This window comes from Lethenteron reissneri, chromosome 17, assembly GCF_015708825.2.
Source record: "Lethenteron reissneri isolate LAM-NWPU_2019-01 chromosome 17, ASM1570882v1, whole genome shotgun sequence".
Lineage (NCBI taxonomy): Eukaryota > Metazoa > Chordata > Hyperoartia > Petromyzontiformes > Petromyzontidae > Lethenteron > Lethenteron reissneri.
The window spans coordinates 580,356-597,632 of NC_083795.1; the positions used below are offsets into that span (position 1 = coordinate 580,356).

General features: G+C 47.5%; 2 protein-coding genes across 5 annotated transcripts in view; one reads left to right on the forward strand and one right to left on the reverse strand.

Moving 5' to 3' along the window:
- The window catches only part of IMMT (inner membrane mitochondrial protein), a 17,954-nt gene extending 15,891 nt beyond the window's left edge, over nt 1-2,063 (forward strand). For both annotated transcript variants that reach the window (XM_061552727.1, XM_061552728.1), the window contains one exon: nt 703-2,063. In XM_061552727.1, coding sequence (XP_061408711.1) covers nt 703-990 — 288 coding nt within the window. In that variant the 3' untranslated portion in view covers nt 991-2,063. The remainder of the gene's footprint in view (nt 1-702) is intronic.
- Nucleotides 1,919-15,459, reverse strand: LRRC27 (leucine rich repeat containing 27). Of its 3 annotated transcripts, none has more exons than XM_061552741.1 (10): nt 15,160-15,459; nt 12,765-12,895; nt 12,118-12,176; nt 9,831-9,986; nt 8,723-8,915; nt 6,973-7,083; nt 5,595-5,700; nt 4,220-4,350; nt 3,354-3,480; nt 1,919-2,489 (listed from the first exon to the last, which is right to left on the reverse strand). In XM_061552741.1, exons 2-10 carry the CDS (start codon nt 12,827-12,829, stop codon nt 2,328-2,330), a joined length of 1,110 nt encoding a protein of 369 aa, XP_061408725.1. In that variant the 5' UTR covers nt 12,830-12,895; nt 15,160-15,459; the 3' UTR covers nt 1,919-2,327. The 3 variants fall into 3 exon arrangements, with proteins under 3 accessions (XP_061408725.1, XP_061408724.1, XP_061408723.1); XM_061552740.1 differs by lacking the exon at nt 15,160-15,459 and adding an exon at nt 14,283-15,104 and having other exon boundaries at nt 8,723-8,906; XM_061552739.1 differs by lacking the exon at nt 15,160-15,459 and adding an exon at nt 14,283-15,102.
- Nucleotides 15,460-17,277: the final 1,818 nt, after the last annotated feature.

A 17,277-nucleotide genomic window follows, 5' to 3' on the forward strand; every position in this document is an offset into this window, starting at 1 on the left:
GAAAAGAGTGGTTGTGGTGTGGGGCATGTGGGGAAACCAACGCGCTTCACTGAACGAGCAGTTCAAGTGACACTATTAACACGCAATGCAGTTGGTAGTCGCATCGCTAGAACTGAAAACAACTCCTTTTGTTCAAATATCACAAAAAATGTAATGCATATACATGGGATATGTAACACGTTCCAATATTTGTCTTTGGAAACTTTGGGATAGCAGTGCAAAAGCAAATGGAAGCTGTCAGGGCTACAAATAATTGCACTGTGTACTTTTTGCACCGGCTTTGATCTTCCAGTTTTGGGTACCCTCTGATTAATTTGGGCAGTTTTCAGTTGGGTAAGTCCCGAGTAGAAGCACCATTTTATACGACTGTTTTGTTCATAGTGGACCATATTTTATGAGTTATCGTACCCAGTTACGGATCGACGGATGGCGGCAATTCATAAAAGCTTTAAACTGTTTTTGGAAAGTGTTACAACATATATGTTTAAGTGGTCACGTTCATTGTTTACATTAAATGTCACAGTTTTTGCAAGTAGGCAATGTATTGTCAAAATTGTAGGCTCCTTTTGCGTAGATGCCTGTTATCTGTCACGGACACTAATGTGCATTGTGCGTCCCTTTGTGGATGTGTAGTTCCATTCAAGTGTGTGTTTATACAACTCTTGCTTCTGTACGTGTGTGTGTGTGTGTGCGCGCGCGAAGGCCGCATTGATGTTGGAGCCAGCCACGCTGAAGCCCCCAGCGGAAGGAGTGGCGGCGGAAGAGCTGGGCGACGCGTTCCGCGTGCTCGCTTACGCCGCCTTCTGCCTGGAGCACGGCGACCTGGAGCAGGCGGCGAGGTTCGTGACGGCGCTGCGGGGCGAGGCGCGCCGCGTGGCCGACAGCTGGCTGCATGAGGCGCGCCTCACGCTGGAAACGCGGCAGGCCGTCGCGCTGCTCACCGCCCACGCCAGCGCGGTGGGCCTGGCCGCCACGCACGCGCAGCCCTGACGGGCGAGGGCACCGACGACCGTGGGCGCGTACGCTCACCGCCTCGTGTGCACCTAACGGCTTTCAATGTGCGTATGTGGGATGTATAATTTCACACACAGATGCACGGTGTGCACGATGAACACGATCCCCTAGGGGCTGCAAATGGTTAGCTCCGACACGGTCATCTCTAAAGAAAAGATAGCACTTCACAAACATTTTGCAAACTTGTGCCACACCACAGTAACACCTTTCCCTCTTTACCAGTCAAGACATCTGAATTACAGATTGTAATTGATATCTGAATTTAGGAGACTGGTAGAGATGGAACGCTGGTACAAAGGAGCTGGAATAACTTGTGTACAAAGCAGACCACATGCTCATCTCGCTTTACCAATTTAAATATCTGGACATTCTAAATACCAAAACGCCTGTTAACAACTTAGACTTAAGGATGTTTGCGGCCTTGTAAAAAGGTTTTTCTGCAGTGTATATGTGGGTACATTTCTTGTCATGAACAGAGTACTGGCCTTAAAATAAGTTGATCCTTTAACAAAAATGTTCCAGTTCACCCTATATCCTTGAACCCAACAACGCATGACAATTTAACATTACATTAGCTTTACTGGATTGATTTGGAACAGTTAAGTTTGTTCCTGACATTTTGAATAGCATGAAGAACCTTGTAAATTATAATTTACAATTAAGTTGCTTTGCCTTCTGAAAGTGTCACATTGGGAAGCGGCAGTGCTGTCTTGTTAAAATGGTATTTATTGATGCCTTCACTCGTGTCCATTGAGCGCTCACGATATCAATTGAATCGACGTCCCTAACAATAAACTGCAGTTCTTGTCCAAAGGTATCCTTCAAGTTATTGCACGCTCAAGCAACTTTGTGCAGATTTCCGTCCGGATGGAGTGGTTAATATTGAAATCATAAACGTTTAAACTGGTTTGGGGAGACTAATTTTCATGAGATTTGTATTTCGAGTTCTAATTTAAATGCAACTCTCATATGGACGAAATGCTATTTTGTCAAGTCTTGTATTTCTCCTTGATTTGCTCTCAACAATAAACTGGTCTGTGGTTCACCAACCCCGGTCTCGACGTTTTCTCTTCACAGCTTCTGCTTGTAGGTACTGCACAGCAAGTTGTATTGCAAGTCTCACATCTTATGGAAAGTCGTAGGCTTTTATAACTTGTGATATTGTTATTCCTTGTAGCAAGAATTCACCAAGTTAGGTAACCCTATAACCCAAGCTGACATTGCAACCATTACGGGACACTAAATTGATGGTGAGGTGTGGTAGCATAATTAGCATTGGCCTTTTGAGCTTGACCTCGAGTGGGTGGAATCCTTCACGCCAGATGGGCCTTGTGTGCGGTGGCAGGAGAGGAGGTCCTGCGCAGGGGGCCGCGCGCCGCGTGGTCGCGGACAGGGTCTCCGGTGAAGGCCGTGAAGCGGTAATCCAGCGGCGTCCGCCGGCCCTGCCCCGACAGCTCCCGCTGCAATTGCTGGGCCTGTACGGCACAACCGCCAGTTTCCCACGGTGATTCACCTGTGCCATCGTCGTTACGACGCACCTCAGAAAAAACTCGAGTGCCATTTCCTGAACAGCTTGGTAGACAATTGTGCGCATTCCCCATCCTAAAGCCACTGCTTCGGGGAGGTCTACACGAATTTGCTGATTTCAAGGAATCCCTAATTGAGGCAAGGATGGGCGCTAAAACATTCCTATTACCTCGGATACTTAAGACGAAGTCTGTCAACCAGGGCTATCCAAAATATGGCTTGTGCGGACAATGCACCCCCCGTGGACATCAAGACTTACACAGTCATCATTACCGTCCTACAAGTCCACTTGTATCTAACATGCGGCACACACACGTAGTACCACTTGTATCTAACATGCGGCACACACACACGTAGTACCACTTGTATCTAACATGCGGCACACACACACGTAGTACCACTTGTATCTAACATGCGGCACACACACACGTAGTACCACTTGTATCTAACATGCGGCACACACACAGTAGTACCACTTGTATCTAACATGCGGCACACACACACGTAGTACCACTGTATCAACATGCGGCACACAACACGTAGTACCAACTTGTATCTAACATGCCGGCACCAACACACGTAGTACCACTTGTATCTAACATGCGGCACACACACACGTAGTACCACTTGTATCTAACATGCGGCACACACGTAGTACCACTTGTATCTAACATGCGGCACACACACACGTAGTACCACTTGTATCTAACATGCGGCACACACACACACACGTCGTACCACTTGTATCTAACATGCGGCACACACGTAGTACCACTTGTATCTAACATGCGGCACACACACACATGTAGTACCACTTGTATCTCCCTCTGGGCTGCCTGCATTGTGCTGCGGGGTGTGCTTTTGTCTTGCGCCCGTCGCTCCAACATCGCGTTGATGTGCTGCCGCACGCGCAATTGCAGCTCGCGCTCCCGTGCCAACCTGCAGCGTCGCATACAGCCGCACACGAACGAACCCACGACCCATGAAGCGAACGCCCAAATAATAGATATGACGCACGCATCCTTGGCCATGCACACATTCGCAAACTTGAAAGAAAACGTGGGTGCATGTGCGCGTTATCAAGTGTGTTGTGTAATGAGGCACAGTAATGAACTCGTAAACCTAAATACCAATGATATCAATACAAACACAAACTAATCGATAGATCAACTGGTGCTGATGCGTCACACATCATCGTTTCTACTTCATCTCAGATTTCCGAAGTCGACACTTGACCCCATTCCCAGTCAGTTCTTACAGCATCCCGCCTGAGTCGCTGGCCTCCAGGTGCCACTCCCATGCCTGGCTTGGTACCGCGGCGACTCGGACCTGCGCGTGTGCCCCATTCATCACAACGTTCTCTTTCCGACTCGCACCAATTACGCTTTCCTGCCATGCTCGTTTTAAACTTCCAAAAAGCTCTCCCTATCCTGTAACGAAATGCCCAAGACTTCTCTGCTTGTGCCTATATTCAAAGTCCCTAAGATTCCTTGCAGCTGTATGAAAGGACACCTCTCTGGTCTGTGCAGGAACACTTGTGCATGGCTCTTGCTTACAGTACAGCGAAGTGCGTTCAATCTGAAAAGTTCCTGACTGGATGCGTGATGATGCCGGTGGTAGCTCTGTCTCGTCGGCGGGCATCACCTGTGGCAGCAGGGGGAGGGAGGAGAGCTCTCACCTGGCTCCGTGCAGTTCTTGCCCACTGTGAGTGGCGGCTCGCGGCTCGGCCTTCCCAAGGGAGCCGGGCTTTGCTCGAGCCACACTGGGATAGTAAGCTGGATCTGTGCCGAACGGCGCATTCCTCACCACCTGTACACAATAACAACAAAGGCTAAAGAAACATTTTAAGTACATGTCAATCACCTTGCACAAATCTAACAAAAGAGAGCTTTTCTCAGAAGTAAAGACTCCTCCGTGTTAAGTATTATCGTGGTCTATACTTGTAAATATCTGTCGTGCAAACCAGAACTGTATTGGCAGATGCATTTGTATCGCGATATATATTTTTGTAATCCTCGTGTTGCAGATAACGTGTTTTGTTATTGTGTGTCGCCAGCATCCACTAACAGCAAAAGTGCATTAACCTCGTGCAACGAGACGCTAAAGTGCACAATATTACATTTTATGAAGCAATATGTATAAATGGTGTCCCATTACAGCCAGACTCATCGGCTTTTGGTCCTTAAAAAATGCTTGGCTGTTCCATTTGATCAAAGCCATTTTAAAGGTTCACACGCAATTTCAATCAATATTTAATTTTATCTGAAAAAGGATATTTAAGTGGCCGTCTTGCAAGAGCAAATGTTTAATGTATGAACTGTGAACAATTTTCAGGCACGTGTGCACCAGATAAAGCAAAAGCATTTCAATTAACTTCAAGGAAACTAAAAGGCCACACGTTGGCTGCTGTGTGACGTATAAGCAATCAGTCTGCAACACGTGACTTCAATACACCTTGTACATGGCTCTTGAAATCATCCTTTTTCACTTCCGATTAGCACAATTGGCTACGCACGATGTGAAAGAAGTTCCCGCACGCATACATGCATAGCTCTATGTGTGATGTGCACACATACATGCATAGCTCTATGTGTGATGTGCACACATACATGCACAGCTCTGTGTGCGATGTGCACACATACATGCACAGCTCTATGTGCGATGTGCACACATACATGCACAGCTCTGTGTGCGATGTGCACACATACATGCACAGCTCTGTGTGCGATGTGCACACATACATGCACAGCTCTGTGTGCGATGTGCACACATACATGCACATCTCTATGTGTGATGTGCACACATACATGCACAGCTCTGTGTGCGATGTGCACACATACATGCACATCTCTATGTGCGATGTGCACACATACATGCACAGCTCTGTGTGCGATGTGCACACATACATGCACAGCTCTGTGTGCGATGTGCACACATACATGCACAGCTCTGTGTGCGATGTGCATACATACATGCACAGCTCTGTGTGCGATGTGCTTACATACATGCACAGCTCTGTGTGCGATGTGCACTTCCACGTGACCGTGCGGCACCTGGTCAAGGACGCTCGCTTCCAGGCCCTGGCCGCATCTCTCACTCTGCGTTTGCCGCTGCTCTTGCTTGGCCTTCGTGCGCCAATCCCGCAGGGCCTCCCCATTTCTGAGTAAACAGGGCGATGGCGCGTTTGTTTCATCGCCAGGTGCGGAATGCAAAGACTCTGCTGGCAAAATTGTGGTTCGTGAATTGCGGGGTTATTCTGCAACAAAGCAACGTTATACGCTCGCTGCAGCCTCCGTGCCTCTCCGCCTACTGATGCTGCCTCTTACACACCACAGCAACGCTCCAAGGGATGGCAGTGGCCAACAGGGAGACGCAGAGAAAAAGAGATGGTATCAGCCACAGGGACAGACACGGAGATACAAAGAACAAGGCACAGACGCTGAGATGGAATCTTTGAGTAATTTTCCCTCCAACGTTTCAAATTCAACACTTTTTGTAATAATGAGAAACCCCGTCACCACAGGAGAATGCATGCAGGTGTGATGCTCATTAACACCAAGAAGTCACGACTCCCAATCATGCTGTGCATTCATATCAAGTGACCACTACATTGTATATACAGTACAATGCTCTCAACCTTGTCTAAGCCATCAGCTGAACATAACTTAACATGTGGCCGTGTTATTGTTTAGACCACCAACTTCAAAGGAGTTGAAAATGTGACTGGGACAGTGAAATGTTGTTCAGCTCTTCTGAGATGGTGGCTTCGACAAGGCTGAGAGCATTGTACATTCAACGTGGTGCCCTTCAATGTTGACGGTTTATCTTGCAGTTCCAAGTAATCTTGCCAATGACGGTGTGACAGTTGATGGGGGGGGGGGGTATACATGAACTGAATATTCTGTAAAGCATTATGGACTTCGTTGACTCTTGTCTCCAGAAGAGATTAATAACACCGTAACACAAAAATGTTGTCCCTGGGTATTGCTTATGCCTCAAAAATACATAAAATGGCTATTATTCCCCACAAACTTTGCTTTTTGTGACCAGGACAGTGATATTTTGAAATGTACCTATTTTCAATTAGAAAACGTGGTGTGCATTTGTGTAATTCCTTCACATAAAGTCCTGGTCACAAAAGCAAAGTTTGTGGGGAATAATAGCCATTTTCTATACTTTTTAGGCATAAACAATAAAAAAATAACACTACCCAGGGACAAAAATCGTGTTTGCATAGTGCAATTACAGCTGTGCGCCATCACGCCTGGCCCTGCATGCGTGTTTACGAGTGAGAATGTCAGAAAAACAAATATAATTTGACCGTAAGCCTTGTCATTGCAGTTTCACCCTCAATGCAGTTCCGTGTGACACAGCCTCAGCACCTAAAGTGGCGGTCAAAGCGGATGCTGCCTCGCGCTCCTCGCATCTCACCTCCTGAGCTGCTCGGCTTGCTCTGCTGCCCTGCTGCGCTGCTCACGCCTCGCAATGTCCACGGCCCAGCTGCGGGGCTGGGATTTGACGCCTGATGCCACCTTCCTGTCTCTGCGGATGATAGTGGGGTAAACGCACAGGCGTTCGTGATCATGTTGCACAATGCGGGTGGACATTTGTTGTATTTTTCCAAGGTTAAGCGTTGCCACTTCCCCATGGCTACACTGCGAAATGTCAGATGTTGATAATTTAATTAAATATGCTTTAATGATTGGGAGAATCGAGAATTCGAAAGCAAATGGCCATCAAACTGCAATGAAATATTGTATTTGAAATGAATTAAACGAGTTACGTAAGAACTTGTAGGATGGGACTTATGCTCGTGTGTGTTCAGGAGAGACGTAATCGACACCAACTTTGTTCAGTGTCATGCTGGACAGGGTGAGTAGAGAAAGCAGAACACCTCGCAATTGGAATCTGTACCTGCGAGACTTGAAATGCGGAAACTTTAATAATGGCTCGAGGCTGGTCCGTCGTGAGACCACACGCGGCGCGCTACGCTCCTGTTGAGTGTGAGTGTGTGCATGTCCTCTCTGTATCAGGTGTGTGTGTGTGTGCGTGTCCTCTGCATCAGGTGTGAGTGTGTGCATGTCCTCTCTACATCAAGTGTGTGTGTGTGCATGTCCTCTCTACATCAAGTGTGTGTGTGTGTGCATGTCCTCTCTACATCAAGTGTGTGTGTGCATGTCCTCTCTGCATCAAGTGTGTGTGTGTGCATGTTCTCTCTGCATCAAGTGTGAGTGTGTGTCCTCTCTGCATCAAGTGTGAGTGTGTGCATGTCCTCTCTGCATCAAGAGTGTGTGTGTGTCCTCTCTACATCAAGTGTGTGTGTGTGTGCATGTCCTCTCTGCATCAAGTGTGTCTGTGTGCATGTTCTTTCTGCATCAAGTGTGTCTGTGTGTGCGTGTTTTCTCTACATCAAGTGAGTGTGTGTGCATGTCCTCTCTGCATCAAGTGTGTGTGTGTGCATGTTCTCTCTGCATCAAGAGTGTGTGTGTGCGTGTCCTCTCTGCATCGCATCGAGTGTGTGTGTGCGTGCGTGCGTGTTCTCTCTACATCGAGTGTGTGTGTGTGCATGTCCTCTCTGCATCGTGTGTGTGAGTGTGTGCGTGTTCTCTCTGCATCAAGAGTGTGTGTGTGTGCATATTCTCTGCATCGTGTGTGTGTGTGTGCGGATTCTCTCTCTCTCTGCGTGGGGGTTGTGTTCTCTCCGGTAGGAGTGCCCTGCAACCCATTATGTGTATATTTCCCAATTAAACTCTTTTGCGTCCTGGTAGCCGAGTGACATCAGTCATCCGCCGTGCATTTCCCACCTCACAGTTCGCCTGTGGCAGCGACAACGTCTTATAGATGTAATCGGACGGACGAATTTGAGATGGGTGGGGTAAGTGTAGAATAAAGGAAGACAGAATTCCAAGACAGGCACCACCAGCAGCAGCCTGAGGTCACCAACCAAAGAGGAGACCGAGAAGCAGATGGTGTGGCTGCAGGAGAACACCTTCTGTCTTTAGTCCATAGGAATACACTGTAATTGACCGTATACTAATGGCATCTATATACATTTTAAGAGTGAATTCGTACATATTTTATACGAGTAAAATAGTGAATACAAGAAATTATCATTGTCCGTTTATGACAATGATCTTTTCGGATGTGCTGCGTGAAGGTAAGTGAAAAGCAATGAGTTTACCGAGACGAGTGAGGTCCACCACCCTGTGTGAACCTGGAGGCATGAGGGAGTTGAGATACTAAAGGGCGGTCATCCGTCTCTGGAATCGCGACCGCTGCTGTTTCACTTTGCAGCTGTTGAGAATTTTGGCAATGCAGCTCTTCATTTGGGCTCTCCTCTACACAAGACAGTTCAGTATTGCCCACTGTAGATTCTGGTCACACAAAATACACAAAGACACGAAATATTATTTTATTTGAGCGAATGCTGCTATCAATCACAAACGAAGGTTGGCATTGCGCAGCAAGTGGCGAGGCAAGCATCATCATCAGTCTGCCATTGTTTTCCGGTGCTCTTGCCAATACACTACTCCACAGCCTATTCATCACATACTGCTAATCACGAGGATCATGAGATCCAGGATTCTTCTCATTATCCAAAGACTGGGAAATGAAATAGTTAATACATTAAAAAAATATGTAATCATTGTGCTGCATCGTATTAGAGAGACAATAATACATTTCAAAATGTATTTAGAATATAAATGACAAACTGAAACAAATGTCCAGTGATGTTCTCATTCAAAAATAAGAGTGGTAGACAACAGATGAGGTACAGCAGCAGTTGCAATTCACCAGCAGACGCAAATTGGTGACTTATAATAACTTCAACTTATAACACGTGCCGTATCCGCTTACTCGTAGAGAGAGATCGACGAAGAGGTGCGTGCAACCACAATCTGGAAGGCAGCAACACGGTGATCCGGCACGAGTTACACAAGCTCTGCAGTCCTATATATATGAGGGGGTTATCAGCCAATTAATGAGCAATCACGTGTGGGATGAAACTGGAGCACCCATGAGAAATGCACACGTGCGAGGGGGAAACATTCTATCCCATACAGACGGAAATGGTGAAGTCCACATTTTGTCTATACTGCCTTCTCCTGGCGAGCCAGGATGTGCCACTTCGATGCCCACGGTAAGAGAGTTGCACAACATTTGTGTGCGATCAACCAACCCTGCATCCATAGTGCTGGATTACAGGCGTGCATAGCCACCACCGCCCGGCTACTGAAATGACGGTGTTAAGGGCAAGTCAAATGTGCAAACACGTTGCTGTCGTCTACCTGTGCAGCTGTGCGAATTGGCCCGTAGAGCCCGAGCGGCGAGCACTTGTCTGAGAAAGAGGAGGATGGCGCGGGTACCGCGGTGCACGATGTCAGCTGGGGGCTCCTCCAGAGGGCAGCCTCGCAGGCTCAGTGACTTGAGGCACGTCAGTCTGCCTGCACACACCAGCAAACTTTCAATAACAGCACACAAACTCTGAATATATTACAAAATGGTACAATATTGAACATCGAGGGATGGCCCATTTGCATTCTAGAATCAGCAGCTTGGCCCATCCAGCTCCATCCCGCACCCCTCCCCTGCTTCCCCCCGACCTCCCGTCACACAGGAGTAGATGTTGGAAAGCGATGTTTATTTTTGTCTCTTTTTTTCAATCTTTTTTCAGGGCTACACAGACAAGATAAAGAGCTGTGTAATGCACCAAACCTGTCCCGAAAGTGCTGGATTACAGGAACGCGTAGTTACACTTGGGTGGGAGGAAAAAGGCAATTTCCTTGAACATGAACCCCTGGGTAATCTTTGGCCTTCCTCTTAATCTGTATGTTTATAAATAATGTAAACATTTTCCAGATGATTTTTCATCTCAGCTGTACGCCACTGCAGATGTAACGGAAGAGCTGCACACATGGGTTGCCTTGTTGTGTCCATGGCATCACGGGTAATACGAATCTTGCCCACTGTGATCATCTTGTCTGTGAATCCATCACTGATCTTCACAAATTTCAAGATAATAAGACGTGCTATAAGAATGTCATATCAGCTGATTGCCTTGGGTAATATGATATGCAGATAAGTGAAGAGCGTATAAATGATAGTGGATGCTAGCGAGCATGTTACAATGCTCACAAAATCAGTCACAGGATAATTGTTTTTTTATTGTATACGTGTATCGTGTGCATGCAATATGCGATACTATGCCAATGCTTGCCCTGTGGCAAGATGAGGGGAATAAAGAATGTAAATCGCTGGCTCAGTGTTAGTGTGAGATGGGCACTACTACTAACCTCGAGGTGTGAGCCTGGAGACACATCGCCACTCCGCGAATGCTTTGCCCGTTTTGTGCAAAATGTCATTTCACGAAAGTTTGACAGTTTCCGAGTTTCAGGTAGGGTTGTGGTGTGAATTCATTTTGAAATTCATCATTGCGTTTAACGATCACGCCCCACCATAAGGCACGCGAGCACGATGCAACACAACTTAGGGTGTGCATGGTGGGGCACACCCCGAGTTGAGTGACATGCAGGCTGGTCTGTGAGCACCCTTGTAATGTCCAGAACGATATAAGTTGGCATTACTATCGGTCGTGCTAAGATGATATGCAAATCACAACTAGGGGTAGGAGAAATAAAGTGTCGGTGCGAGGCAGTACAGTAATTGGGTTTCTAATCTGGCGGTGCAGTGTTTGTTCTTGTATAAGTGGGCTCCCCCCGCCCCGTTTCCTTCCACATGCAAACAAAAGCAATGGGCCACACACACTCCACCAACGCGGAATTCTCCTGGAAGCATCTTGAGACTCTGAATGAACCTGTAGGTTCACTGAGCCCGGCAGTGTGTGAATGTATCACTTGCTGATATCCGCGAGCTGATATTTCGACTATGTCGAAACTAACAAGAGCAAATCCAATTGTAACCGTAACCAGCAGTATAACCAAGCACCTTTTAAATGTTATGAATATTGTTTCGTTGATATTGGATGCTGCCTCCTCGGAAAAATTCAGTTTGTACTTAAAAGAGGGAGCATATTTTAGAATGCCAGGAACATACGTTGAATGTATTTCGTATGACTCCCAGAATAAACATGCTCTCTGAGGAAAGTATCATTTTAAATTGGTTGTCTATCGGCGATTCATGTCCTTACTCTTAATGTTGCATCCATGAGTGAAATGTATGTTTTCAAATGTTGTGGCGTGTAATCTATTATTTGCTATGGCATATTGAATGTAGTGGGCATGACGTTACATTTCTCATCCTTGTTAAATGAGTACAAAAATGTGAATCCACCTCTGCACAATTTATACAAATTATGACTTTGCCTCTGTGCAAGTTAAGGCCTGCACCTATTCGTATGACTGTACAACTCTTATGGGAATCATTAATAGTTACTCTTTACAGATCATTTAATATAAGATAGGGGTTTCATAAGCTTGTGTGTGTGACTGTGCGTGTATTTTTAATGTGTGTTGTTTATTATATGGTTTGTGTACAGAACGTATTACCACCCTGCTGGTGGGCTGTGTGGACCGTGTTATTGTGCAACAGAGACGATAAGTGCACCCATAAACTCACCAAGCTCTGCTGGTAAATGTGTGATTGGATTTCCTTCCAACAACAATGTTTTCAGAGACCTACATCAGGCAACACGACCAACCGAATATGGAACATTTCAACAAAATATGATGAGTTAAAACTATAACAGCATACACATCAAAGGTATCGTAGTGACATGAAAGGTTAACCTGCAGGCTACAAAGCACTGATGAAATGTTATGTTCTGCACTGACTTTATCATTCTAAAGCCTCAAATGACATTCTATATTTTACAATTACAAAAAATGCAGGTTCCAATTATTTACCAATTCCCAAAGCACCGGTGAGTTGAATATAATTATATTCTGCGCAGCTTAGAATGGGGACATCTGATATGCAACCTGTGACTACCATTTGCATTTAAAAAAGAAGCTTTAAACAATTTATTTTTTTACTCCATACCAATTACACGATTTCATGAAACCATTTTTATTTTAAAATTAAACATCAGATCAATGAGTGCTGAAAATAACCTCCTGTGTTCGGGATAAATATTTAATCAAAGCTCGGATTTTTGTTTTGTCTGCACGTCGAGAAAAAAGCGGGGAGCAACTCGGTGAATATAAGTGGAGGGATGTTCGTCCTCAGTCTCGGGTGCGTCCTTGGCATGTCCATTGAGTGGGTACCTGTGCTGCCCCACAGCGGGCGGGAGACCACAGAGACGATTACTGCGCAGGTCAAGCCACAGCATGCGTGGCAGGCATTCAAACAGAGCAGGTGGCACCTCCACTAGATTGTTGCCTTCCAGGCACACGTGCTGGCAAGCACAAGCAAACCGAGTTTCGAATGACACACATACACAATATACTGAGAGCTTTTAACACATTCGTCATTATCGGCCATGGTCAATCTACTGCTGGATGAAGAGCTCCACAAGCGGCCACCTCTCACGATCCTGGGATGCAACAACAATCCACCCAGCTTTGGTGGATTTTAAGCGACGTTCCATTCTTTGGCTGCCACTCCCTTTCTAATCCTTGACCATCATCCATCACAGTATGTCACATTATTGTGCGACAGACCGAGGGCACAGTAAGAGCTCAAAAATATCTCCACATTTAATATGCTTAGCAGAATGTTGTTATCAACTTCCTGGCTTCCTGTATATAACAATAGCATATCATTGCATGATTTTTAATATTTCGTTGTGATATGCAAACCAATGCTTTCAAAGTGGTCAATTTTGTATCATAGCTTACAATATATACTGTTACAAAAATTCCTGTAAAATGATTAAAAATATATCTTTATTAATCCAATCAATTCGTATACCATGATTAAGTTATGCATCGTAATGACATGAATGTAGGTGGGTTTCTGCATTTATGATTGAGGAATTACAATATTTAAATGTATTCATAATTAAAGTTAAATAATCACGGCTTGATGAATGTTAATGCTTTATTTAACCATTTAGAGGGTCAGGCAAGCAATCAGGGCTTCAAGTCAGCCAAGGGATGACGTTCACCCTATAAAAACTGTATTATTCCATTGTCACTGTAATACAATCCACAGGAAAACATGTACCACAACTAACAACTATTGTATTAAAACAAAATAGAGCTCACAATGTTCTAAGCACAGGTTGTTGGTCGTCAGAGATCGTTGACAGAGATTTAGGAGCATTCATTACCCTGCACAAACTCTCTCTTTAACTCTCGCCACCAACCCTGAATTTGCAACACAGGTGAGCCAGGTAAGTCTGGAGACACGGGTCATACACAGGTGAGACACGGGTGATACACAGGTGAGACAGGAGACACAGGTCATACACAGGTGAGACACGGGTGATACACAGATGACACACAGCGGGAACAGGTGAGACAGGTTAAACACAGGTGAGACAGGTAAGTCAGGAGACACAGGTTATACACAGGTGAGACACGGGTGATACACAGACGACACAGCGGGCACAGGCTACGCAGGTGAGCCAAGATAAGCAGGTGAAACACAGGTAAGTCAGGAGACACAGGTCATACACAGGTGAGACACGGGTGATACACAGGTGAGACACGGGTGATACACAGGTGAGACACGGGTGATACACAGACGACACAGCGGGCACAGGTGAGACGCAGGGAGGTGAGACACGAGGAGGAGGAGGAGGAGGTGGTGAGCCGGGCGAGGTGGGCGCCGTCTCGGACCTGGAGGCCGCTGGCGTCTCGCAGCGCCGCCGCGGGGACGGAGTCGAGGCCGCGCCGGCTCAGGTCGAGGCTCAGGCGGGAGTCGCGGGCGCGGGGAGCCGGAGCCTGCCCCGGGGCCCCCGGGGCCCCCACGGCCTCCGGGTCCCCCACGGCCCCCTCGGCCCCCGGGTCCCCGCTCGCCATGGCGAGAGACCCCTCGGCCTGCCCGTGCGGCGAGAGGCGACGGCGCCGCGACGCGGAGACGCGCAGAGGCGGGGACACGGAGACACGGGGACAGACACTAGGACAGAGACACGGGGACAGAGACACGGGGACAGAGACACAGAGACACGGGGACAGAGACACGGGGACACGGCGACAGAGACACAGAGACACGGGGACAGAGACACAGAGACACGGGGACAGAGACACGGGGACAGATACAAGGGGACAGAGACACGCGGGCAGATACACGGAAACACGGGGACAGAGACACGGGGACAGAGACACAGAGACACGTGGACAGAGACACAGAGACACGGGGACAGAGACACAGAGACACGTGGACAGAGACACGGGGACAGAGACACGGGGACGCGGTGTCTCTGTTAGGCCGGGACGCCGCTCGTCGCCATGGAGACGGCCTGCGACGTCGCGATCCGCGGAATCGTCGCGGATCGACTCCGCGATCCGCGGGTCGACTCCGCGATCCGCGGGTCGACTCCGCGATCCGCGGGTCGACTCCGCGATCCGCGGGTCGACTCCGCGATCCGCGGACCCGCGTCACCGACTCCCCCCCCCCCCCCTCGTGTTGTTGTTGTTCGCGCTCCCCTTCGCCGCCTCTGTTCGCCTGACGTCCTCTTCCTCATCCCGCACGCCGCATTAGCATATCATTTACCGCGTTTGGTCGTTCGTAATCTGCAGGAATCGCGAATCGAAGTCTGCGGCGATTGATGCTATGCACGTCACGGCGTCAGGATGTGATCCTGTGGAGGGTGACGCATCCTCGTGACGGGGTGCGTGACATGTCCACTCGACGTGTCCACTCGACGTGTCCACTCGACGTGTCCACTCGAAGTCAGCCGTGGGCCATCCACTGCCGGGTGGCGGCCTCCCCGAAAGACGATCCCAGCGTGATTGTGGAGGCAACACAAACAATACAGGGGAGGAAGCTCGTCAAATAATCCAACAGTGACCCCGAACCGTGACCCCGAACCGTGACCCCCAACTGTGACCCCCAACTGTGACCCCGAACCGTGACCCCCAACTGTGACCCCGAACCGTGACCCCCAACTATGACCCCAACAGTGACCTCGAACCGTGACCCCGAACCGGTAACCGCCAACAGTGACCCCAAACTGTGACCCCGAACCGTGACCCCGAACCGTGACCCCCGAACCGTGACCCCAACAGTGACTACCAACGCGACCCAAACCGGTAACCGTTTCCAGTGGAATTGAGTCATGAATTCACCGACGAAGAGGTCACGGTACAGCCCGACAATTGCTCGCCCACGTCACTGAGGGGGTCCTCCACTCGAGTGGCAGTCGGCCTACTCTTCCACGCTGACCGGCAGACGTCTTGAGAGACGTGGAGCCCCCCCCCCCACGCTGCAGCTCGCCACGAGCAGCCAGCCCGACACTGCTGGCGGACAGAGGCCGGGCTGAGAAGCGTCTCTCCTTGCTTGCACTGCTGCGCTGGCAGATGGAGGAGACCTCTGGGTCGCAAACTGCAGTGTGTTTGAGCCTTCCGATGTGTGTTGCTAGAAATGTATCTTGTATATGTACCGTTATGTTTGACCGTTTTGTTTTCAATTCGGTTACCTTAGTGTAAATGTACTTCACAATACAGTTGTGTAAATATAATAATAGTCCTCGACCGCAGTACTGGAGAAAGTAATGTATGAATGTATTCATATCTTGCCGCTGGGTGGCGCAATGGGGAAATCGAATCCGCCAACACGGGGACGCGACTTCGGGTCGATGTCGAGAGTTGAACGACGTTCACTTATTGTTGTTTATTGATACTAGAAGTGCAGAAACGCACGCAACCCATACAGCAGAAATAAGAAATACAATAACTTATGGGAAAATTACATCGTGATAATTGTGAAATGTAATACCTCATTCATCTCACATTATGTGATGTTGCAGCAAACCCGAATAGAATAAGCCTTTAAGAAGCACCATGGGTGTGTATGGGTTGTTGTTCATTGTTTCTCGTTATAAAAACTAAAAACTCGCGTGGAGCAGCATAAAACACAGCCTGGGCAGTTATCTGAGACATATTTGGGTCGTGTCAACCGGTATCATATACACAGTCCTCCACTGGGTTTCTAATTACAGCGGGTGTTTGTGTTGGAATATTACATTTCTGTTTATTCAGCTAAAAATAGTGTAGAAAATAAACGGGTTGCATAAAACATGACTCCTTTCAATTATTTATCCCACCAGGTCAAATATGTACATGCTTTAATGTTTTTTTGTGAATACTGAATTTGCATTTAGAATGCAGAGGCTGAAAATTATATGTTTTATATGAAAGGAGTCATCTTTCTTTTTTAAGACCCAGTGAGAGACAATAAGGGTCAGATTCTCCAACTGGCGAATGTTTATTTCCATATTTTTGGCGAAATATTTCATTTCCACCAGCTTTTGGTAAATCATCAATTTGAGAATCTAAGAGTGACAGACACTGTGAAGTTGTTTTTGTCAGATTTCATGGTTTATCCTTTATTTGTACTTATTGAAAGCTTATTTCCAAGTTAGCTGTTGTGCTTAGGAGTTTGGTTGACGCAGACTGTTCGGGCAAGTGCTGTTCGTGAGAACCTTTGAAAGCCAGCTCAGCAAGCGAGGAGGTGGGTGTCCAGCACCATGCCTGTCTCCCCAACGCTGATTTCTACACACCATACCAGGTAGTCGTTTAAAGGCTGAGTCAACCTTAAGGGAAATCCTGAACCAGTTCGGATATTCGTCACCAATGATGGTTGAGGGGAATTTGAAGTCCACTAGACTAC

Coding starts and splice junctions, on each gene's coding strand:
- LRRC27 (XM_061552739.1), bottom strand. CDS start 14,465: ATGGCGAGCGGGGACCCGGGGGCCGAGGGGGCCGTGGGGGACCCGGAG. Junction 8,916..9,830: donor CAATTCGCACAGCTGCACAG/GTAGACGACAGC, acceptor TTGTGTGACCAG/AATCTACAGTGGGCAATACT. Junction 7,084..8,722: donor GGTGGACCTCACTCGTCTCG/GTAAACTCATTG, acceptor TATCATCCGCAG/AGACAGGAAGGTGGCATCAG.